Raw genomic sequence first — 24,363 nt, 5'->3', positions numbered from 1 at the left:
CTATTATACAATCCTCCACTAAAACCCCCCGGAAACTATTCTCTACCTTCTCCCTCCTCAACCGTCCTCCCTCCTCCTCCCTCCTCTATCTCCTCTGACAACTTTGCCTCTTTCTTATCCTCTAAAATCTCTGATATCTGCAAACTCTTTAACACCTTTCCCTCCCCCACCCCCTCTCTTTCCAACCCCAACACCCTCTGTCTCCCCTATTAACTCACACTCCTTCTCCTTCTCTCCCCTCTCAGACTCAGACCTCTCCTCACTCCTCCAGGTCCAAAAGCCCACCATGTGCACCCTGGACCCCCTCCCCACTCACCTACTTCAAGTTGCTGCTCCTGCTCTACTTCCCTTCATCTCTTCGGGAAACCTCTCTCCTCTCTGGCCTCTTTCCCTCTGCCTTCAAACAAGTCTCTATCACCCCCTCCTCAAAAAAACAACCCTCGACCCCACCTCCCTCCAGAACTACCGTCCTGTCTCCCTCTTACCCGTCCTCTCTTAAACCCTCTCTGCTTTCCTGTCTAGCCACTCTCTGCTCAACCAATCTGGTTTCCGCTCTGCCTCCTCCACTGAAACTGCTCTGCTGTCTGTCACTAACTCGCTAAACTCTGTCCATGCTGCCTCTCTCTCCTGTGTCCTAATTCTCCTTGATCTCTCTACTGCCTTTGACACTGTCGATCACTCTATGCTCCTATCCCCTCTCTCTGACCTGGGAATCTCTGGCACTGCTCTGGCCTGGTTCTCATTCCTACCTCTCTGACCGCACCTACCAGGTAACTTGATGCGGCTCAACCGCCGTACTTCACCCTCTCTCAACAGGAGTCCCCCAAGGATCAGCCTTGGGCCTTCTCCTGTTCTCTCTCTACACCTGCTCCCTGGGCCCCCTCATCGCATCCTATGGTTTCTCATACCATTTCTATACTGACTATGCTCAGATCTTCCTCTCCTTCCTCTGACCCCACCATCCCCTTCCGTATCTTTACCTGTTTGTCTACTACCTCCTCCTCCTGAATTCACTCGCATCACCTCAAACTCAACCTCTCTAAATCTGACCTCCTTTTCTTCCCCTCCTCATATTCCCCCTCCTCTGGAATCTACCATGCTCTCTCCCTCTTCAGCCAAGAACCTCAAAGTAACCCTTGGACCCCTTCCTCTCCTAGACCAGGCACATCTCCATTCTAGTACGCACCTGTCATTTCTTCCTGAGCAACATACAAAGAATCTGACCCTTCTTCACCAACTACTCCACGCAACTCCTTGTCCAGGCCCTGGTACTCTCCCCCCTAGACTACTGCAACTCCCTCCTGGCTGGCCTCCCTGTGTCTGCCACCCATCTGCTTCAGCTCACCCAGAACTCCATTGCTCGCCTGGTGTTCTCTCTGTCTCGCTTCTTCCACACTACTCTGCTGCTCTGTTCACTCCACTGGCTCCCGCTCACTGCTCGCATCCAGTTCAAGACTCTTGTATTTGCCAACCGATACTTTGACCAGACTGCACCCAACTAACCCCAGACCCTCATCTCTCCCTACACCGCCACCCGACCTCTTTTCTCCTCCTGAACTAGAAGACTGGCTTTACCTCCTCTAGGCTCTCCTGCCTCTAGAGCCCGTTTCTTCTCCACCCTCACCTCGTAGTGGATGAACGACCTTCCTACGGATGTCAGGACTGCCCAATCCCTGACCACCTTCCAGCATCTCCTCAAAACACACCTCTTCAGACAACACCTGGAAAACTCAACTCTTCCCTTCTGGACTATATATCACTCTGCCTTTAATGCTTTAACTTGCACTTATCTGCTCCCTATTTTACTGTATTTAATTCTGCACTTAACCCAAGCTGTAGTATTTTGTATTTCACTTGCACTCATATCTAATCCTGATGTTACTATCAATTCTGTTATCTGCGCTTGAACTGCCCCAGTAACAAATTGTACTGTGTTTTGTATTTGCTTTTATTAGTGCTGAAGTCATTGTATTTTGTATCTTGCTCTTAATTGTACTGTAATTCTTGATATGTGTGTTTTTTTTTTGTTTTTTTTTTTTTTTTTTGTAATACTCTGGGTGAGGGCGTCTGCTAAGAAATAAATAATAATAATGTTTGAGAATTTGTATTATGTCTGCCCTTTTTTGCAAATTTATGCAGGAACACCCATAATTGCACATTCATCTAAGGTTTAACCGCAAAGAAAAAACTGCTGCCGCAAAACATCCCTTAAAGTCTGTAACAGTATTGTGCACGTTTGGTACATTTCACCCTAGACTTCCGACTCGTTTGCAACTGGTGTGCGACTATTGCGACAGGCGCAACACTTTAGTACATCTACCCCTAAATATTTCAGTGAGCAAGCCGTACCTCATGAGCGGCAGCATCCCAAAATGTAACCAATAAAAACGCGTAAGAATCCCTTCGCTCTTAATTGTTGATAAATGGGGTCTGAAGTGTTCTGATTTAGTTACAGTTACCGAAGTATGTCAATATGCAAAATAAATACATAAATAAAATTAAAGAATTCATAATAAAAATACAGTTTTTACTGTTTTAAGTAGGTGTTTAGGTAAACAGGGTTATTACAGGCAAACATTTTGTAAATACTAGATAGCAGTTGACTTATATAATTATTTTAATGTATTATTTATTTTTATTTATTATTTATTTAATTTGTTTATTTTGTCATGTGGTTGTGTTTTTATATTTTTGACACACTCCGATTTAGGAAGTCGAGAGGAGAGGAGATCACGTTTGTTACTGATACACTAGAGCAGGGTTTCCCAATCCTGGTCCTGGGGAACCCCTGTGTCTGCTGATTTTCTTTCCAGCTGAGTTCTCAATTACTTAACTGAACCCTTAATTTAACTATCCATTAGCTTAATTAGAGCGTTTTAGTTGTTTTCAGCTTTTAGACAGTTGGAGATTTCCAGTTAACTATACCATTTTATAAGTAACTTGAAATCGGCAACTATAATGGGCTACACGTTGGGGTTTTGCTGCTCGTGGGGTACGGCTTGCTCATTAAGATATTTAGTGTTTTTGCAAAATGGACACAATAGCCTATCATAAGACACCAAAATATTTAATGAACAAGGCGTCTAAGGTGGGGTAAATGGGGCATCAAAAGAGCCCATGCGTTCTGTATTGGTTATAATGGGCTACACTACAGCTTGCTCGTTAAAATCTTTAGTATTTTTGCAAGTAGGAGGCGAAAACCTATCTAGGTATACCTACGTATTTAGTGAGCAAAGCGTCTAAGGGTGGTAATGGGGAAAAACAAGGGGGTAATATAGGGGGTACCGCTATGTTGATACAGATGTTGTATTAATATTTTAGTTTTTCTTGAAAGAGGGAGTGGTTGTCTTTTAAATGGTATCAATATAACAATAGAGCAAGATGTGTAAGTGAATTAAAACACACTGGAAAAAAAAACATGCTGCTTTGTCAGCTATACCGTGAATAAGGAACCCGGGAATAAGTAACCAACTTCCAGGTGGTTGTATGATCAAGGTAAATTCCAAAGGTGCCTCCCGCTGTCTCTTTAAATTTAACGTGTCGTGCTTTGTTGCAGGAAGTGCGAGGGCTGTTCTCGATTTTTTTTCCCCAGCAGATCTCAGACCAAAGTAGACGGAAGTGAGAACCTCAGTTACACGTTATATCGCCTTGGAAATACACTCGCAAGAACAGCCATCTCGTTTTAAGCGAGTGACAGGGAGTAAATAAAAGGCGTTTGTCAAGCAAACGGAAAGTACAACGGGGGAATCTCCTACCCCCCCCCCCCCTTTCCGTCCCCTCCTTCAGTCTTTCCCAGTCGCAGACGGGTGGATTTTCTTTTAAAGGAGGACTGACATGAACTCAGTGTGGGGATGGCATCCGTTAAGAGCAAGACGAGTGCTGGGGCTGAACCCGAGGAGGAGAATGGAGATTTGGACCAATCCTTGCATCAGATGCTCAAAGCTATACTGGACGAGAAACACAGGCTGAGCATCAGACGTGAGTTCAGTGCATTAGGTAAATTAAGCTTGGACTTTTAACCTCTAGTAGTGCAAGCTATATAATAGATCTGGTTTGCATCTAGCATTATTCTGCGCTAATTATTAGTATTAATATCGTTTCCCTAGAATTTGTAGTATCACTTGCCATGTAGATTTTGTAAAACAGCGTGGTTGTGCAATACTGTTCTATTCAATGCAGTGTTTTTATAAGCCACCCAATTCTCCACGCTTTAAAAAAACCCACGGTTGCAAATATCAGTTTCTTTATGTTGCTTTTTTTGACAGCGTTCCGCAGTTACACTGTAGTGGAGGCTACGTTGTTTTGTGTGACTGAGATACACACCAGTCTAGCCTCTTACTGGATTTGTGCTATAATCCTTCAGACCAAACAGATGTCATAGTGATATGTTAGGCGATGGAGTTTAATCAGGGACGTTTGCCTAATCTCCAACAAAGACTTACCAGACCATTTTTCGACAAACTGGCTTAATACGGAATTTTGTATTTCCGACAATACTGTTTATTTTGTTTTAACGTTGTGAGTGTGTGTGATTCTTTGTGTGTGTATATTGTGTACATGGCGGGCATACGTCTATCTCATAACCTTAATGAAGAATAAAGGACAGCTTTACCATCTGCTGTAGGAATTTCCCAAAGAGGCATCTTGATTGATAAGGTCTGGTTACCAAATCTGAGTGGAGGAAAATGCATACTGTATTCCTGTAAATGGTAGAACTGCTGCTAAGCACCTTTAACTGCTGGTTTTCTGCAGCGTGTCATCAGAATCTTTTACAAAATTAGACATGGGTTAAATCATTATGCAAATAGTTTCCAGGTGACCTGTAATTAATGTTGTGATATATAAAAGGTACCTCTCTCTGTTGCATGTCAGTTTGGACAGTAAGACTGCATCCATACCAGGTTTTACTACAGCTTGAATAGCCACAGTGTGTGTAGGTAAAAAGCTGAGGTGTGTCTTTTATAGTAAAACCAGGACTGGGTCAGACTGGGAGTCTTACTGTCATCCCTGTGATGGAAAGTTTCATACCAGTGTTTCCAGTCACCATGCCAGTCATCTTTTGTTGGATAAGTACAAATATCCCATCTTGCTGTTATGCATTGGTAGTAAATACAGCAAACTTACATATTTACCACTCGCATCTGGGATGGATTGCTGATTTATAATCTTTTGCTTGCTTTTGAAATTAGCTCGGTCTGTCTATTCAAAGAAAACCAACATACTGTGTTAGTGAGAGATGGGTCAGAGTGAGATAAACGGGGCTGTAAATGTTCTGCATTCTTGTGTCCTGTCACAGTACTTGTTGGTGTGTGGCGTACAGTTTATATGAGAAAGTCGTATGATGGCGTCTTCAGTACTTCCTCATCGTGTTGCAGTTTGTGACTCCATAGTGGCCGTCACCGTTTCTTCTGGGTGTGATTTTAGCACTAAAATGACCCTCAACATTCATTCCAGATTCTAATTATAATATGCTCTGCAGTCTTTAGTTGACATGCTATGGTTTGTTCCATAAAAAATGTAGCACAGTAGAAATAATCGTTTAGTTTATTAATTGTAGGCAAGGTCACAAGGCAGTACTGTAAAAGAAAATAGAGGTTATGATATGTATGAAGAAAACTGGTTATGATAAAATGATTGTTTATGTGGAACTATTTAGTCAAAAGACAAAACTTAAATGAGGTAGGAAGATTGTATTCATACCAGCTATAAATCACATTTATGTATCAGTCAAGGTGGACTACAATTAGCTATGTTGCAGTATTGGTCCTCTCTGACAATATGATGCATGATCCTCCCCCCTTTCCATTAATGGTCTAGCCAGCGTGTTGCAGTCTGTTTTGAGTGTGCAGTTCTTTTTTGACAGGTTTTGGAGAGAGGGAGACAGGTCAGGAAGATAGTTGTCTGATATCTGAAGTGGAAACTTCAGAAAGGGTAGACAAGTGCCGGTCTTATTCTCCAAGCTTCAAGAACAGACTTTCATTTTTCAAAGAGCTCCAAAAACAGCTCGAAGTCTCTGTGATAGTGTAAAGCTTTGTACAAGAGCCAATTTACTACGAAGACAGACACATTTATTTTGATTGTGCCCAACAGAGTCCAGTGCATTCAGTAACGGTTGTTATATCGTGTGAAGTTGCTCCTGGGGGTTATTTAGTTGATCTTATCAGCATTAAGGCTAGTATCCTTTAGATAGCTTTTTCACTGTATTCAGATTTTCCCGCCATTGATTTCAATATGTTACACTCTGACATCTTTTGCCGTGGCCAGTTTTGCAAGTATAGTACAAAAAGATTTAAAAAATAGCGTCATTAAACACAGCATCACATCATATAAACTGTGAAACTGCCTACGTTTTGTTACGGAATTTTGAATAGTTCTTTGTTTTTAATCTGAGGTGTTTACCATTACATTTATACTACCTTATGTTTTGTTCAGCAGAATGTCCTCAAAAGATATCAGCTGTCAGAATAATTTTTTGTAACATTCAGTATTTAGTTATATTCTAATATTCTTTAATTTGGAAGTAGTTGTAAAACAAAGTATAATTTGAACCATATTACTGTAAAAAAGATCTCTCTACAGAAAGGCGAGAATCACACTTCTGTACTGTAGAGTGTTTTTTTTTTATGACCACAAGATCTTTTTGGCAGTCATTTATAAATTCTGTAATATGACTAAATATCAACATGGTCATTTTTTGCCACCAGCATTGACCTTCAGAAGTACCACAGGGTCATACAGGCGTGGCTACTGTAATTCTGAATTAAAATCACGCATGAAATTCTGTGTTCTGTGTTTCCAAGGACAGTCTTTTGAAGATCATGGCATATTGTAATTTCCTTTTGATCGAATCAGTATTGTAGTGTAATGTCATGTGTTTGTTAACCAGCACTCTTCAGTGGTGTATCCGTGCCACTGTCGCACTGTTCACAGGCACTAAAACTGGAAAATCCTTATAGTGCAAGGATATGCTTTGTGCCGAATTCACAGATTATGCAGATGACTCGCAGTCTGACCAACTGTGCAATTCACTGGCTCGGGCCCTTGCTTAAAATAGTGATGTCGAAGGGGTTGCCCAATCACTGACCTGTTATCAGTGTCCATATAAGATTTATCAAGTATCTGCAATGTTTGCCCTGTTGCCTAACAGTAATCTAAGATTAGGGCTAATCAGGGTCTGTGATATCAGCTGTTGGTCTTTCAACAAGCACAAATGTGTCTAATTATTGTTAGTATTATAAGGAATGTGCATAATAATAATAATAATAATAATAATAATAATAATAATAATAATAATAATAATAATAATAATAATAATGTAGTCTCTCCTTACCACCCAGCCCATGTGTGCTGGCCTGGTTAGCTACCTTCCTTGGCACTGAAGATTGTGCTCTTGTTCTGTGCTCTTGGCCAACGCAGTCACATGTAACTTCGTATCACTTGTGTCACACAGGGTGCTGTGTCTCTCTTATTCAGTCTCTGGTGCAATAGGGCTGAAAATAAGCTACCAACAGTGATTAAATCCACAAGACCACAAGATTGATGTCACAATAATGAAGTTCCTCACCCTTCTTTGGGTTTTTCTGGGTTGTTTTTGCTGTACTATCATCTTAATGTTCTGCATGTATCTGAAATGCAAAGTAGTAGCCTAGTTTGCTCTTTGCTGTCACCATTTTTGAGGGGGGATAAAATATCACACGCATTCATTCTGCATTAGTAGAAAATGGATATTTGAGGGAGAGGTTGTTTGTTAATGTATTTCAAGATTGCTGCTGTTGGGCTATTTTGTTTAAAGGTAAATCATAATCGTACCCAGTGACTCTTCCAGTTAAAGCTTGGCATGCCAGGGGAATTATGCCAGTGTGGTGCTGATCTTGGCTGGGGGACCCACTGGTTCAGCTGTGGATAATTCACCAGATCATGCTTCAGCAACCCCAACTGGTTAGACACTGCACCTTCAAACTGACTTCACAGGCTGGTCCTTGGCCTCCAGGGTTCAGTAGCTTGGTAACGGACAGATCTTAAAATGAAAGGGGAAGCTGCACAGCCCTTTATACCGCTGAACTAAAGACAGTGTAGGTCACGGCTCCCATTTGCCTCGTAATGCTTTTCTACTAGCACTTGCAATCTTGGAGAAACACAAATAATATCTTAAGTGTGGTCCCAGCTGCAGTCCTATCCATGGGGCAGCACTGTAAGTATAAATCATATGCATTCATCATTCCAGAAGCATTTTGTGGACAAGTAGCTGTGTAATGCCCCCACCTTCATCGAACCCTCTATTTACCGCTGGAAACAATTGAACTGTAAAGATGGAAGCTGATCAGTGCACATTTTATAATGGGTCTAAAACAGTAAATTCAGCTCTTAGTAGGACAGAATGGATTCAGTTGCAGGTAAAAGGTAGACGCTAGAAAAGACGGTGTGTTTGGGAATTCGGTTTCACTTTCTAGCTAGCTCTCACTTCCCATAAATAGACTGATTAAACATGTTCAATAACAGAAAACCAGAAAGCATTTCTGTCTTGGGTTTATATACAATACTTTAATGCTGATACCTTGGCCTTGTCGGTCTGTTTCGAGTGCTGAGAAGGAAATTGCACAGTGCTGGTTCAGCTCCCAGTCTACTGCAGCAATCAGCTGTTTATTTGGGCTGTAAGTGACATCTCCAGGGAGGTGCTGTGGGCTTGTAGCAATGTGTTTCATTATTGCATTCTCTAAGACAGCTCTGACCTGCTTCATGTCCAGCTGTAATCCGATCTCACTGCAAACATATTTAAATTAACACAGCAATTTGTTTGATCAAGGGACTATGGCCCAGATATTCTAAGCGATGCGCAGTCCCCTCGCAAAATTTGTGCCTCGCAAAAATGAGTGCTTTTGCACAGAAATTGATATTTTCCAACATGGCAAGAAACAGTTGTGCCTCGCAAAACAACCTGTACATTCAATACCAATATAGTAAAAATGCAGAAGAGCTACGTGTGAATGCACAGAACTCTAATATTACACGACATTGTAGTTTGATGGAAACATTCTGCGCATTGCAAACCTGTCACGCTTATCGCAAAACGTAGCCATTTTCATTCAAATTCAATTCAGATGTTTTTGTGCTTAAGCATATGAAATTTGCGCACATGCATGTATCATTATGACAGGCATTAGCATGGCTAATAAGGTACATATTTAAAGGGCCAACACAGATTCTATGGAATTCAAACAGATGTGCCTATGCTGCGCTGTTTGCTGGGAAGTGAGTTTATGATTTCTCTACTTCTGTCTTCATAATTGACAGGTGTCATACAAGTATGAGTACATGTTACCTACTCTAATTCATTTACATGTTTTGACTTTCTTGTTTTCTGTTACGGTACCATCAGGTTTTTATTTATTTTTTGTTTCTCAGTATTAGCCGTGGTCCCGCGGTGGTATCAAACCGCTTTATTAACTTGCTTAACAAACCTGTGGGACAGTGATTAAACTTAACGGGCTGAAGGGGCAGTGGAATAAGAAAGGAGCAGCTTTTTGTAATTTTACATTCAAAATGCAGACAAAATTTACCAATACAGTAATCAGTAGCCTAGCCTACTGCTAAGCAGTGTCTTTGATATTTAAATCTATGTGAATGCAAGTTAAGGAGGTGCAAACTGTTGCTGGATTGATCTAGCGTTGATATACTGCTGTATTTGTCTTTTAAAGTAAAGTGTTCCTGCATTATACAGGTAGTTGTTTAGAATCTGCCGGCTCGATCTATGTTACGTACCGAAGGTATGTACTATGATACCGTGCTGTACTCTTGATTCTGTTTTGGGAGCTATTTTTTCAGCATCAAGAATGTGTGCTTGGGAAAGTTACTAGTTTTCTTTCGGCCCGAAAGAACGATCATGATTATAGCTTCCCTCTTTATTTTTTTGAACACTAGTGATGCTGCTATCACAATCGTTCTTATTTGTGCCTCACAAAACTGGTTTCTTGTGTGGCGCATAGTTTTGAACATGGCAGGATTTTGCAAATTGTCGGCCACTCCTGCCTAATTGTGCTGTGCATACATTATATTTGTGCACAGCGCAAAACTGATTGTGGCACTGTGGCAAAGCGTAAGCCTTGCACATGGGGAAATCTGTAGTTTGTTGTATGTTTTTGTGTTAACATATTGATTTAATTAATTGTTTAGCTGCTGTGGCGCTCCGCCGGGGACGATTACCCGTCTGCATGGAGCAGCAGATGAAAGCAATTAGTTGTTCCCGCAGGTGGGTGGGCGTGTATTAGCGGAGCATCAGTATAAAAGCATGGTGATTGCTGTGATCGGGGCTGCTGCAAGGCCTGCCGTTTTCACGGCACCTTTTGATTTACAGTTGTTTATACTGTGTTTTATTTTGCACTTTTTGTACAGCTTGATGTACTAGTCCTCTGTGCGTTACCATCGCTGATAACGTCACATGACCACCTTTATTTTACTTTCGATTTCAGTTTGTTAGTTAACAAAACCTGTGCGCCTGTGCCGGTGTTTTCAACATCAACACCACGTCTGTCTTTCTGTTTGCTTGAACAGCGGCTACCCACACGCATGACACGAGGAAGACCCTGTCACAGGCACTCAAAAAGAAGTTTCTTATATGGCATTCGTGCATAACCGCCATTTGCGATGAATATAACCCTCTACCTTCAAATATGTGGGCCTTTGCCTAAGCAAAACAGGTTTAGCATATCTATTATCTCTAACCACTGACTTGGATACAGACAGCTGACACACCAGTGCTTACTGAATTTAGATCTAGCTTGAGAACCTCCCATTGTGATGAAACCTGGTAGGAACACTCTTTAGCACAGGTTGAGTGTTGATATGCCTGTATGTCGTTCTGCACATAATGTATGTCTGTCACAGTTGTTTTTTCATAATAGAGAATCGCTTGTTCAATTGGGATAAAACATGCATACAACATAAGATATTGAGTATTGGCTTTTTTTGGCATACATTCTAAGCATCATATGTTTTATGTAGAACCTTAAAACTGTCCCTAATGTTAGTATTACAAAGACGGTACTGTTTTCAGTGTTACTGTATGACTTGCTGGTTTGCTGAGTTAAGCAAGGCATGTGTAAGAGATAGACAAGCTTTCTTTCATATCCCTGCCCAGCCACATGGTTTCTCTCTTCAGGATAAGTCAACTCAAAGTTAAGTAGCTTTGCCACTTAATGAAAACATTAAACTCTGAAGTACAGTATAACAGTTTGTATTACATTTCACACATACTGTGATTTGACACTTGGTTGTAACACTTTATACAATGCCTTACAAAAGTATTCAGACCCCTGACCAATTCTCTCATATTACTGAATTACAAATGGTACATTGAAATTTCATTCTGTTCGATATTTTTTTTTTTTAAAACACTTAAACTCAAAATCAGTTACTGTAAGGTGACATTGGTTTCATTTGGGAAGTATTTTTAAGAAAAATAAAATACTGAAATATCTTGCTTGCATAAGTATTCAACCCCCCACACATTAATATTTGGTAGAGCCACCTTTCGCTGCAATAACAGCTTTAAGTCTTTTGGGGTAAGTATGTACCAGCTTTGCCACAGTGTCGGAGTGATTCTGGCCCATTCTTCTTGGCAGATTTGCTCCAGGTTGTTCAGGTTGGTTGGACGACGCTTGTGGACCGCAATTTTCAAATAGTGCCACAGATCTCAATGGGATTGAGATCAGGACTTTGACTGGGCCACTGTAGGACATTCACCGTTTTGTTCTTGAGCTACTCCAGTGTTGCTTTGGCCTTGTGCTTGGGATCATTGTCCTGCTGAAAGGTGAATTTCCTCCCAAGGTTCAGTTTTTTAGTGGACTGAAGCAGATTCTCTTGCAGTATTTTCCTGTATTTTGCTCCATCCATTTTTCATTCAATTGTAACAAGATACCCAGTCCCTGCTGATAAGAAGCATCCCCACAGCATAATGCTGCCACCACCATACTTCACTGTAGGGATGGTGTGTCTTGAGGCATGGGCAGTGCATGGGCACATAGCGCTTTGAGTTTTGGCCAAAAAGCTCTATCTTGGTCTCATCTGACCACAAAACCTTTTCCCACATTGCAGCTGGGTCACTCTCATGCTTTCTGGCAAACTCCAGACATGCTTTCAGATGGTACTTTTTGAGTAACGGCTTCTTTCTTGCCACCCTCCCATACAGGTCAGTGTTATGCAGAGCTCTTGATATGGTTGACTGGTAGTGTCATGATTTGGGGATGCTTTGCTGCATCAGGACCTGGACGACTTGCCATCTCTGTATCGGAGAATTCTACAGGAGAATATCAGGCCATCCGTCTGTGAGCCAAAGCTGAAGCGCAGCTGGGTCATGCAGCAAGACAATGATCCAAAACACACAAGCAAGTTTGCATCAAAATGGTTGAAGAACAAGAAATTTAAAGTTTTGGAATGGCCTAGTCAAAGTTCAGACCTAAACCCCATTGAGATGTTATGGCAGGACCTGAAACCAGCAGTTTATGTTCGAGAACCCACAAATGTCACTCATTTGAAGCAGTTCTGCATGAAGGAGTGAGTCAAAATTCCTCCATGGTGCTGTGAGAGACTGATCAATAACTAGAGGAAGCGTTTGGGTGCAGTTATTGCTGCTAAAGGTGGCGTAACCAGTTATTGAGTCTGTTGCATAACTATCTAATAAATAAATTAAATAACTATCACAATTTAGTTTTGTGTTATTTCTTCACTCAGGGTCCCTTTTATCTAATATTAGTTTTGAGTTGAAGATCTGATAACATTTAATGTCAAAGATATGCAAAAATGCAGAAAATCATAGACAAGGCAAACACTTTTTCACGGCACTGTGTGTGTGTGTGTGTGTGTGTATATATATATATATATATATATACACACTGAGTGTACAAAACATTAAGAATACCTGCTCTTTCCATAAAATAGACTGCCAATGTGAATCCAGGTGAAAGCTATGATTCGTTATTGATGTAACCTGTTAAATCCACTTCAATCAGTGTAGATGAAGGGGAGACAGGTTAAAGAAGGATTTTTAAGCCTTGAGACATGGATTGTGTAGGTGTGCCATTCAGAGGGTAAATGGGCAAGACAAAAGATTTAAGTGCCTTTGAATGGGGTATGATAGTGGGTGCCAGACGCACCGGTTTGAGTGTGTCAAGAACTGCAAAGCCGCTGGGTTTTTCACGCTCATCAGTTTCTTAATTGTATCAAGTATGGTGCACCACCCAAAGGACATCCAGCCAACAGCAAGCCAGTGGAAGAAAATGGCTAATTGATAAGAGGCCAAAGAAGGCTGACACGAATTGTGCAGAGCAACTGACGGGCTATAATTAGTCAACTGACAGTCCAGTACAACATTGGTGGCAAAAGACCCATAAAAGACAACTCGTCGTACCTTGACACGAATGGGGTATGGCAACTGACGACCTAAAAAAGTTTCAATTCTTTCAGCAAAACACAACAAACTGCGATTGCAGTGGGCTAAGGAATGAAAACACTGGAGGATTGAAAAACATTGACTGGTCTGATGAATCCCGGTTCCTGCTGTTTCACGCTGATGGGAGGACTAGGGTATGGAGAAAACCACATGAGTACATGCATCCATCATGCCGTGTGTCAACATTGCATTGGAGCAATATTTGAATGTCACAGAATATCTGAACATCATTGCCAATCAGATGCATGCCTTCATGGCAGCAGTGTATCCATCTACTAATGGATTTTTTCAGCAGCAAAATGCCCCATGCCACAAGGCTAGGATTGCCCAGGAATGGTTCCACGAACATAACGGTGAATTCAGCTTATTGTATTGGCCTGCCCAGTCACCAGATCTCAGTCCAATTGCCATCTGTGGGATGAGATGGGACGAGCTATTCGGAGTAGAGATCCGCTACCAGCCAACTTGACACAACTGTGGGAAGCATTGGAGTGAACATGGGCCAGCATCCTTGTGGAACACTTTCGACACCTTGTAGAGTCCATGTCCTGACGAATTTAGGCTGTTCTGAGGGCAGAAGGGGGTGCAACTCAATATTAGGAAGGTGTGAGACAAAGGAGCGGGGTCTTTATTAAAGAAAAAAAAAGGGGCCGCGGGGTCGCAAAAACTACGGTTCCCAGAAGTCTGCACGCCGCAATCAGGAAAAGGGCGGGGCCAATGCAAATCTAGGGAAGCAGGCAGAACAGCCAGGGGTGTTGTGGTGGGGAAACAAACCTGGCTGTCTGCACGGCTGTTACCGAGGAGTTTTCCTGAAGAGGGAGGTGAATTCACCACAGGGAGGATTGCTGTAGTAGAGTGCAACATGGGAGTGGTAAACTTCCGACTGAAAAAGTATATTGGCATGTAAAGCGTATATGTGCATCCAGTTTAGTAAGCAGTGGGTGAGTACAATCGCTGCGTGTTGAGTGTGGGAAACAAATAATAATAATTGCAAACAGACACACTGGATGGTTGTAACAATGGGTTTTATTGAGGAACAGGCAGTAGTTCCTTTTGTTTTCCTGAAGAGGGAGACAGTCTTTCAATTGTCCTGTGTGTCTGTGCTTCCTTTGTTCTCCTGGAGGGTGTGACCGCTCCCCAAACCTAACTGTGTTTCCTTTGTTCTCCTGGAGGGGGGCGACCACTCCCCAAACCTACCTGTGTTTCCTTTGTTCTCCTGGAGGGGACGACCACTTCCCCAAACCTAACTGTGTTTCCTTTGTTCTCTTGGAAAGGAAAGCTGTCCGACTGGACAGTTGCTGAACTGGTGTCACTACTAGAACAGAGAGGGTTCAAGAAGTGAGCTAGTTATTTTTCCGCACAGGACCCAGAACTGCTAATGATTTGTAAATATTGTAAATAAATATCCACTCATCAAATCGCTGTCTGTCTCCTGGCTGTATGTCCGGCTGCCACCACGCCACTTAGAGGTGAAAAAACTAGAGCGTACTTTACACATGGAGTTAGAGTGGGATTTATAGCTGATCTGGAAAATCGGACAGGACCCAGAATCGGAGTACCATGGCTGACCTTGAGACATTGGTCAAAGCATTGGTCTCCGCCACGGCAGCCCAACAGGAGATTGAGTTCCATCACGTTCTCAGATTTTCGATCTAATACACCTATCCACTCGGTGGCTGAATCCACTGGTCACTAGTTCAGACAAAGTAGTGGAAATACTGGTCATGGACCAGTATCTACACGCTTTGCCCGTCCCTTTAAGGAAATGGGTGGGACAGGGTGATCCCAGCAATATCAATGAGTTTATTGATCTGGTGGCGTGGCAGTTGGCAGCAGAGGAGCTGTCCCACCAGCCACAAACCCCGCCCCAAAAGACCCCGGGACCCTCCACCTGGAAACCCCGACCAACACAGAAGACGGGTAAGCAACCGGCAATGCCGGAGCGGGGTGAAGAGTGGCAGGGGCCCGTGAAGGGACTGGGGTCTGACTGGGGAAGGGGTGTATCTGTTCCTAACTTAACAAATTACCGGTGTTTTAATTATAACCAGAGCGGGCATATAGCCAAGCATTGCCCTACCGGGGACAAAATGGAGTGTAATCTGGGCGGGGAATTCTGTGGTAGCATTTTAGTTCCGGGGAGGCCTACAGGGGTCTCGCCCTATTTGACTGAGGTGAAGGTAAATGGGGAAAAAGGCAAAGGCGCTGGCTGATTCAGGCAGTGCATTAACCTTGGTTACGCCAAAATTCCTGGTTTACGGACCACTGGAGTACGGGTTCAAGACTGGGATTACTTGTATACATGACTGCAGTGATAGAATTAGAATATGGGGCCCGTAGTTCGTCCCTGCGTGTTGGGGTGGTATCCAAGTTACCCCACCAAGTAATCCTAGTTCGGGACTTGCCAGGGTTTCAGGACCTGGTGCAAATTTAGAGGCCATTGGCTATGCCTCCACCAAAATCAAAGCCCGAAATAGGGTCCGGGAAGAATCTTGAAAGGTTATTTCCCTTTATTGTTCCTGATTTATTTGTGGAGGCAGGGTGTATAAAGAGAAAGAAAAGCCGGCAGCAGAGATGAGTGGATAAAGAAAGGGGGGTAAGAGTGTTACTAGGGAAACAAGAACAAAAGGGAGTGTCAACCCAGTGTCGCAGGGAAGCGATACTGGAAGAAACAGGGGAAACAGTATTAATGCCAGGGAACCCAGGGGAGGAAGACCAGTTGGGGAATGAGTTACAGGTTTCCAGTGAGGGCTTTGTGTGGGAACAGGAACAGCACACATTAGAGAATGGGTGGTGACCGTAAATGGCACACCGGTAGACAATGCCATCATAAATCCCTTGGAGCATTTTATAATCAAAAATGATCTGGTTTACTGGTGTACTCAAATCAGTCAACAACTGGTCGAACAGTTGCTAGTTCCCCGAGCTTACCAACGTCGGGTCTTATACTTGGTTCACACCCACTTATTTGGGGGCCACTTAGGGATTGAGAAAACCCTACAGCGGATATTGCAAAGGTTTTATTGGGTAGGAATTAAAAAGACAGTGAAAAGGTACTGTAAATCTTGTCCAGAGTGTCAACTAGCCAGCCCCCGACCCATCCTACGGGCTCCTCTCAAACCCCTCCCAATTACTGATGTTCCCTTTGAACACATTGCCATGGACCTAGTAGGCCCATTGGCTAAGTCGGCCAGGGGACACAAATATATCTTGGTTATAATGGACTATGCCACCGGTACCCCGAAGCCATTCACCTGTGAAAGATGACTTCCAAAGTGATGGTCAGAGAATTAATGCAGGTATTCACCAAGGTCGGGATCCCAAAGGAAGTCTTGATAGATCAGGGGACTCCCTTTGTAAACCGTATCATTACGGATTTATACACTACTTTGAAAATCCGGCCCATTCAAACCTCCGTATACCACCCTCAAACTGATGGTTTGGTCGAAAGATTTAATAAGACCCTGAAATCTATGCTCCAAAAAGTTGCCAATAAGGAAGGCCGAGATTGGGACTTGCTCCTGCCGTATTTAATGTTCTTGGTGAGAGAAGTACCCCAGTCCTTGACATGCTTTTCTCCCTTCGAGTTACTGTATGGGAGGCAACCCCAGGGAATTTTAGATAATTCTCTCACTCTACACACACACACACACACACACACACAGTGCTTTGTAAACGTATTCACCCCGCTGCAAAGTTTCCACATTTTGTTGGCACCTGAGCACATTCCTCAATGCTTTCAAATTAGACTTTACATGTAGAATCTACACAAACAACTCCACATTGATAAAGTTAAAAAATGCATCTACAATATAAATAAGTAAGATTTACAGAGAAAAACTGATTCTTCTCAGTTGCATAAGATTTCAACCCCATTGCCACTGCAGCCCTAAATCAACTTGGGTGCAAATTATTTGTTTGAAAGGTCACAAAATGTGTGAAATGTTTTCAGCCTGTGTGCACCAGCAAGTGGTTTAACTTGTAAATAATTTCCTTCCGGTATATAAAGACTTTCAAGCTGCAACTCATATATGATCCAACAAGGCAACCATGCAGACAAAGGAGCTTTTCCAAGTGTTACGTCTGGAGCAAGCCCAACACTGCATATCACCCAGTCAACACCATCCCAACTGTCAAGCATGGTGGTGGCAGCATCATGTTATAGGGATGCTTCTCTTCAACAAAGACTGGGAAGCTTATCAGGATAGAGGGGAGAATGGATGGTGCAAAGTACAGGCGAATCCTTGAGGGAAACCTGTTTGAGTCAGCCAAGACTCTGAATGGGAGGAAATTCACATTTCAGCAGGACAATGACCCGAAGCACAAAGCCAAAGCCACACTGGAGTGTTTGAACAAGAAGAGAATTAATGTTGTGGCCAAATCAAAGTCCTGACTTGAATCCAATCGAAAATTTATGGCGAGACTTGAAGATTGCAGTCCATCGATGATCCCCAACAAACTTATCAGAAGCAATTTTCTGTGAATAGACAAAAATGTCACCATCCTACTGTGCAAAGCTAGTAGAGACCTATCCAAAAAGACTCATAGCAGTAATTGCTGCAAAAGGTGCTTCTACCAAGTACTGACTTAAGGGGCTGAATACTTATGCAACCAGTAAATTTCATTTTGTACATTTTCTTTGCAGGTTTTGCTGACATTTAACCTCCTCCTCATATAACAGTGTTCAGTTTAACCACTACAGCTTTTTTTTGTGTGTTTTCCCTGCAGATATCAAAGCATCCACATTGCAGGGTTAATGTCACAGGACAGGGTCACAAAATTGTTGGTTGCTTTCATCTTCAAAAAAAAATGGTTACTGTACTGCAGAGCTCGCAAAAAAACTCCCCACACAGCCAGAAGCCATTTACTCACAAAACTGAAAGAATTTTGTTGCAGATCAAGGAAAAGAAGACCTGCAAAAATATTAACTGTGGCAGATTTACACACTGTTAACTCATACAACAGGATGTCTGAATTAGAGATGGAGACATTTTGTGCTCAAAATCTTTTGATTTGGTGTGTGTGTGTGTGTGTGTGTGTGTGTGTGTGTGTGTGTGTGTGTGTAATATATATATATATATATATATATATATATATATATATATATATATATATGTATTTGTATATGTGTATATATATGTATGTATATGTGTATATATATGTATGTATATACTGTGATATGTATGTATAATATAGTATATACATACATATATGTATGTTGTGTCACAAAATATATATAATATGTATATATAATTATATAATATATATATAGATATTATACCACAACCACACAATATATTATGTATGTGATGTACATATATATATATACATACATTATGTATAATATATATATACATATATACATATGTGTATATATATATAATATATATATATACATATTATGTATATATATATATATATATATATATATACATACACACACACACACACACACACACATATATATATTATATATATATATATATATATGTGTGTGTGTGTGTGTGTGTATATATATAGACCATCAACACAGGAAGTGACAAGGTACCAGAAAGCTGGGCTTTACATGTTTGAACTACTGCTTTAAGGTTAGAGTGGCACGGTACTTTAACATCCCCACAGAAGGAGCTTCATCACAATAAGGGAGGGCGGTTATAATGTTGCTAATGACAGTATTGCAAGAGACACAAATGTTGCTATTTGGTTACCACTTCATTAAATTTGCTTTAAATTTTTTTTTTTTTTCAAAACATGATTTTAGTTTAAAAGCTATGGGCCCCAAAGGCATTTTTGTTCTGAGAGGAATACCAATTGCAATAAAACTAACAAGAAACAACATGGCTGCAACAGGAAGCAGCAATTCAGTTTTGAAAAATGTTTTTTTTCTTCTCTGAAGAGAGTGAGGGTGAAAAGGCTTTTTTTTTTTCTGGCCCACAGCTGACTTTCTGCCAAAATTTTTCCCTCAATTGCTATGTGGAATTTGCATGTTATTCCCATGTCTGCGTGGGTTTTTGACTGGTACTCCGGTCTCCTCCCACAGTCCAAAGACATGCTGTTCTGGTTGATTGGTCATTCTAAATTGCCGTGTGTGGTGCCCTGCAATGGACTGGTGTCCCGTCCAGGCTGTAGTCCTGCCTTGCGTCCTGTGTGTTTCGGGTTAGGCTCCGACTCACTGAGACACTGTTAAAGGATTAAGCGGTTAATGATCATGGATGGATGGATGGATTTTTTCCTCAGTTGAACAGAAATCTATAAGTTGATACTTGTCTACAACTTCTCTCTCTAACACTGTACTTGCAAGTTGGCTAGGCAGTGGTTCTATGGGGGAAGAAAACCAGTCTCACTGGGCTAACGTTTCAAGACGTCCTCCATGAATAACACAGAACTGGAGAATGTAGCAAACAGATACGGGGAGTTTCACTTCAGTGTCAAACTGGAACTAATTGTGAGAAACAGCTTCTTTTAATTTAATGAAGAATGCTCAATGCTTCTGAGCGAGTGAGGGCCAGCTGGGGTTTGTGTGTACGTGGAAAATATAGCACGTGTGTCATAACATGATACCATTGAATGCAATTATGACATCACAATGAAGGACAACACAGATCTGGATCCACCAGAAGCAGCTCCTTGTTCTCTGAGTGTATTCGGTATCATCTTGGTGGTGTGGAGTGTTTTCATTAAAAAAATTATTTTGTGTTTTTTCGTAAATTGTTTTGTATTGTATTTTTAGTGATCTAGCCTTTCTGTAATAGTTGTATATTCCATTGAGGATTGATAGTTGGCCAGTTTATCTCATTAATTGTATTGTAATTGCTTGAAGGGGTGTTATTTTAAGGTTTCTAACTGATCTTTTTCAACTTAGGCACTTTATAAGTGACAGATTAACGCAAATTCATAAGGTCTGTAAGTAAGCACGACTCGTGTGCAGCAGTTATGAAATTACTGCACACCCTGGGAGCGTTGTGTGGCACAGGGCAATACCAAGTTTACCCATGGCATTTAATAAAGTTACATACAACTTCCTGTAACCAGGAGCCACTATTTATCTTCCTCGGTATAGCTCAAAACTGGGAGGAGGGTAGGCATTCGGGTATCGCAGTCCCTGTTTATGGAATTCTCTGCCAAAACATATAGGGGACTTGGCGTCGGTGCCAATTATTAAAACTGGATTAAAAACCTATTTGTTTAACAAAGCACTTATTTTCTTATTTATTATGTGTACAGCGCTTTGAGGTATTTCATAGAAGACGCTTTATCAATCCCTATTGTATTGTACTGTAATGTGCTGACATCATTCTGTTCAATACACGTCAACTCATACACACTTTTGTTTGTAGATCTGGGGAAGTGTTTATTAGATTATGCTGAAACCTGATTAAGATGTACTTTAGCGCTGGTTATTGAGTGTCAGAGTCTGGAGGGATTTTACATTTTACGTAGTGGACCTACTGTAGGTCTTGGAGATTTACTTTTTAGTAGAACCTCAGTGTATTTCGGGGGGCTGGAGCCAGAACTCCTCCCCTGAGTCATCCCGCTAAAATATCTGTCAGTCACCCTTTAATTACCTGTCAGTTGCCCTATTTAAACCGTAGCCAGCTTCCTAATTCTCATCTTGCTTTTCAGTTTCCTCCATCCTCCCTTCCTCCACTTTGCTGCATCACCTTTGCAACGGTCCCCTCGGAGGGCAAGTGAAACTCACTTCCCGACCTTAGAGACCGACTACGTCGAATCGCCCTCCGAGAGGAAGGATCCTGCTGGCTAGAGGGGACCCCCAGCCAAATAACTTTTTAAAATTATATTTTGTTTTCCATTCTCCAGCTAATCTATTCATTTGCACCCGTGCCAGTCTCCCCCTTCAGAGATCAAGCTGCTCCCAACTTTCAAGCTAGTTATTTGTCTCACTTATCAAAGGTGGCTCTTACAGCTGGGGGGTAGACCCCTGGCCCTCTTTATGTGTTTATTTCTTATCCTCTTTTCCAGCGCTTTTGTTCTCCCTGTGTAGATCACGAGGCTCTCCATGTGGCCTTGAAGTGACAGCTCTCCTGTCTTGACTAGAATACTCAGTAAGCCAGGGAGACCTTGGTTCGTCCTCCTATCCTTCCTTAGTTTCTCCTTGGAAGTCCTCGCTTCCCCGCATTGGAGGTCGATCGGCCGCACCTCAGTGAGGGCGCTTCTCCAAGTAGCAAGGGGAAACCCCTATTCTGTTTACAAGTCACAAGCACTTTGTCTTTATTCTAGTAGCCCCTTACACGGGCCTGGCTCCTGCCTCGTGTTGCTGAGGCCACAAATTTTGTATTAACAGCCGTAACGGGGGATGCGTGTCGCATAATTGTTTTTATTTTTTTATTGTGGATATCCGATTAGCAAGTTGGCATCCTTGAGATCCATTGTCTCAGACTCGCTGGGTAAACTAACAAGTCTGAAAATGTGTTTCTCTCTCTCTCTCTATCTACAGGAGTGTTAGATTGGCAAGGAGTGTCTGCTCCAGTCATTGACAGATTACAAAGCTTCCATCTACAGTCATGTCACACACAGAGAAGCTGGCAGTTTTAAAATAGTAATTTGAAGCACTGGGAAGTCCCAAAAATATCAACATAATCAAATAGACAGTCTCGGCCTAACAGGATAATTAAAAGATGTACAGGCATCCCACATATGCTTTAAGCGTCTGTTGTCTACAGTCACCGATGATTAGGAATGTGTTTCTGTACTCTGAAACTCAGTATTTACCCTATCTGGCAATGATTAGCTTTCAGAGTAGGTCACCACAGATGTGTAGCCCCAAAGGAGCCCTCAAAGAGATAGGATGGTCTCTCTTGAATGGTGATTGCACAGTTGCATTCAAACATTGTATTGTCTTGTTGATTCTATTATAACTTGTGCTTAAGGAAAATAGTGTATCCAGCCGCTCTAGTGTATCATCTAATAAAATATATTTGTTGAAATCTACAACAGAGTTTGGAATTGCAATAATTTCTACTCATGGATGTACGATGTAGAGAAGACCTAACAAACTTTAATTTATGAATTCTACACTGACTATTTAATAATTCACTCTGTAGGCTGAGTGGAGCTGCGTTAATGAAAGGTGTAGTAGCTGGTGCTGTGAGCTCCCCCCCCCCCCCCCCCCCCCCCCACTGTGTGAGAGCAGCTGCAGCTCCATCAGCAGGTATTGATTTCAAACCACTCTGAAAGAAAGGGTAGCAGAGCTTGAAATGCATTCACCTTGGGAACGCTATTAAAGGAACCACCAGAAATCACAACGAGCAGCTGTCCCTCAAAGGGTTGGAATTATGCGTCTGGTGGGAAGTGACCTAGCAAACCCTCCATGACAGACGCTTTGTGTTTTCGGCGGTCTTAGTAAAAGGATGCTATGCAAATGTGTCCATCAGAAAGACAGCATCGCGCCAGAAATCAGTTGAAGTGTTGCAGGACTATGGGCATTATCAAGGTCGGTACTACTAGGCTTGGGGGGGATTCAAAATTAATTTGATTCGAAAATGCATCCATGTAAAATTAGAAGCTTTATTTTCCTTTATCAAAAGTACCAACTAGCAATGAACAGCGGCTCCCGAGTGGCGCATACAGTAAGGGTGCTCCGTGTGGAGTTCAGGATACGCCTTCTAGGCTGGAGATCACAGGTTCAAATCCAGACTGTGTCATTGCCAACCACAACTGGTGGTTCCTAGGAAGTGGTACACAATTGACCGAGGAGGGCTTAAGTCGACAGGGCAATCCGTGGTTCACCGTGAACCAGCGACCCCTGTGGTTGATAGGGCGCCTGCGCGTCTGCGGTGGAGCCATCCAGATCTGTGTTGTCCTCCAGCACTATAGATCTGGTGGCTTTGCTGTGGATCCGCAGTGCAAAAAGTGATGGATTGGCAGGAATGCGTTTTGGAGGAAGCGTGTTTCAGCCTTCGTTTCCCGGAGTTGCCAGGGGGCAGCTGTGAACCTGGATTGATCATTCCAGATTGGGTTGAAAGCTGGGGTTAAAACCACTGTCGACGACTAAATTTGTTACAAAAATAAATAAATAACTCAAAACCATCTTTTGTCTGTGACCTGTAAAAAAAAATAAATAAAAAAAAAAAAAAAAAATAATAATGTTGCTACAAGTTTAACCTCAGTTCATGTATCCCTGTATAAATAATAAGACTATGCTAGCAGTGCTAGCACATACCCAGTTTAAAAATATGTTTTTAAAAAAAACCAACACAATTAATATAAGAACAGTAATAAATGAAGGTACATTTTGCAATTAGGAATTTCATTAAATAGTCACTGAGATGTAGTGTAGATCGTTACTGGATGCAGGTAGGTAGCATTGTTTGTTTTGTTGTGCTGATAAGAAGTGAATATTGTCTGCAGGTGTGATGAATAGCATGTTAATGCACTGTAGGTTCAGTCGTAGAACCCTGCGGTCTTATTCCAGAACACACTGTGCCGTTCTTTCCATCTGTGCTGTCTTATTCCAGAACACACTGCTGTTCTTTCCACCTGTGCAGTCTTATTCCAGAACACATTGCAATTCTTTCTGTCTGTGCGGTCTTATTCCAGAACACACTGCTGTTCTTTCCACCTGTGCAGTCTTATTCCAGAACACATTGCAATTCTTTCTGTCTGTGCGGTCTTATTCCAGAACACACTGCTGTTCTTTCCATCTGCTCGAAATCCTAATGGGTGTTTTAATTTTACTGGCATTCTATCAACTCCTATTCAATGTGGATTTCTTTAGATTTGCTTTAAAACTAGGACGAAACATAAACACTTACATTTAGGACATTCTTCTTGCCTAGTTAAAGAAAAATCACATTAAGTAGTGGCTCTTTTTTTTTATTGATCCTTCATTCTGTGTGGTTTTTATTGCAATTGGTCAAATACAGTGTGTTCTTATTTTTTATTGCTTTGTTTTAGAGCTGGTC

General features: G+C 41.9%; 1 protein-coding gene across 3 annotated transcripts in view; it reads left to right on the top strand.

Moving 5' to 3' along the window:
* Positions 1–3,588: 3,588 nt before the first annotated feature.
* Positions 3,589–24,363, top strand: part of LOC121318576 (uncharacterized protein KIAA0930 homolog) — a 98,017-nt gene continuing 77,242 nt past the window's right edge. Inside the window, exon 1 of one of the 3 annotated variants that reach the window (XM_041255401.1) lies at positions 3,589–3,996. In XM_041255401.1, coding sequence (XP_041111335.1) covers positions 3,852–3,996 — 145 coding nt within the window. In that variant the 5' untranslated portion in view covers positions 3,589–3,851. The remainder of the gene's footprint in view (positions 3,997–24,363) is intronic. The other 2 variants (XM_041255400.1, XM_041255399.1) reach the window with 2 other exon arrangements.

This window comes from Polyodon spathula, chromosome 7, assembly GCF_017654505.1.
Source record: "Polyodon spathula isolate WHYD16114869_AA chromosome 7, ASM1765450v1, whole genome shotgun sequence".
Classification (NCBI taxonomy): Eukaryota; Metazoa; Chordata; class Actinopteri; order Acipenseriformes; family Polyodontidae; genus Polyodon; species Polyodon spathula.
This window is presented reverse-complemented; position numbering and strand designations above follow the sequence as displayed.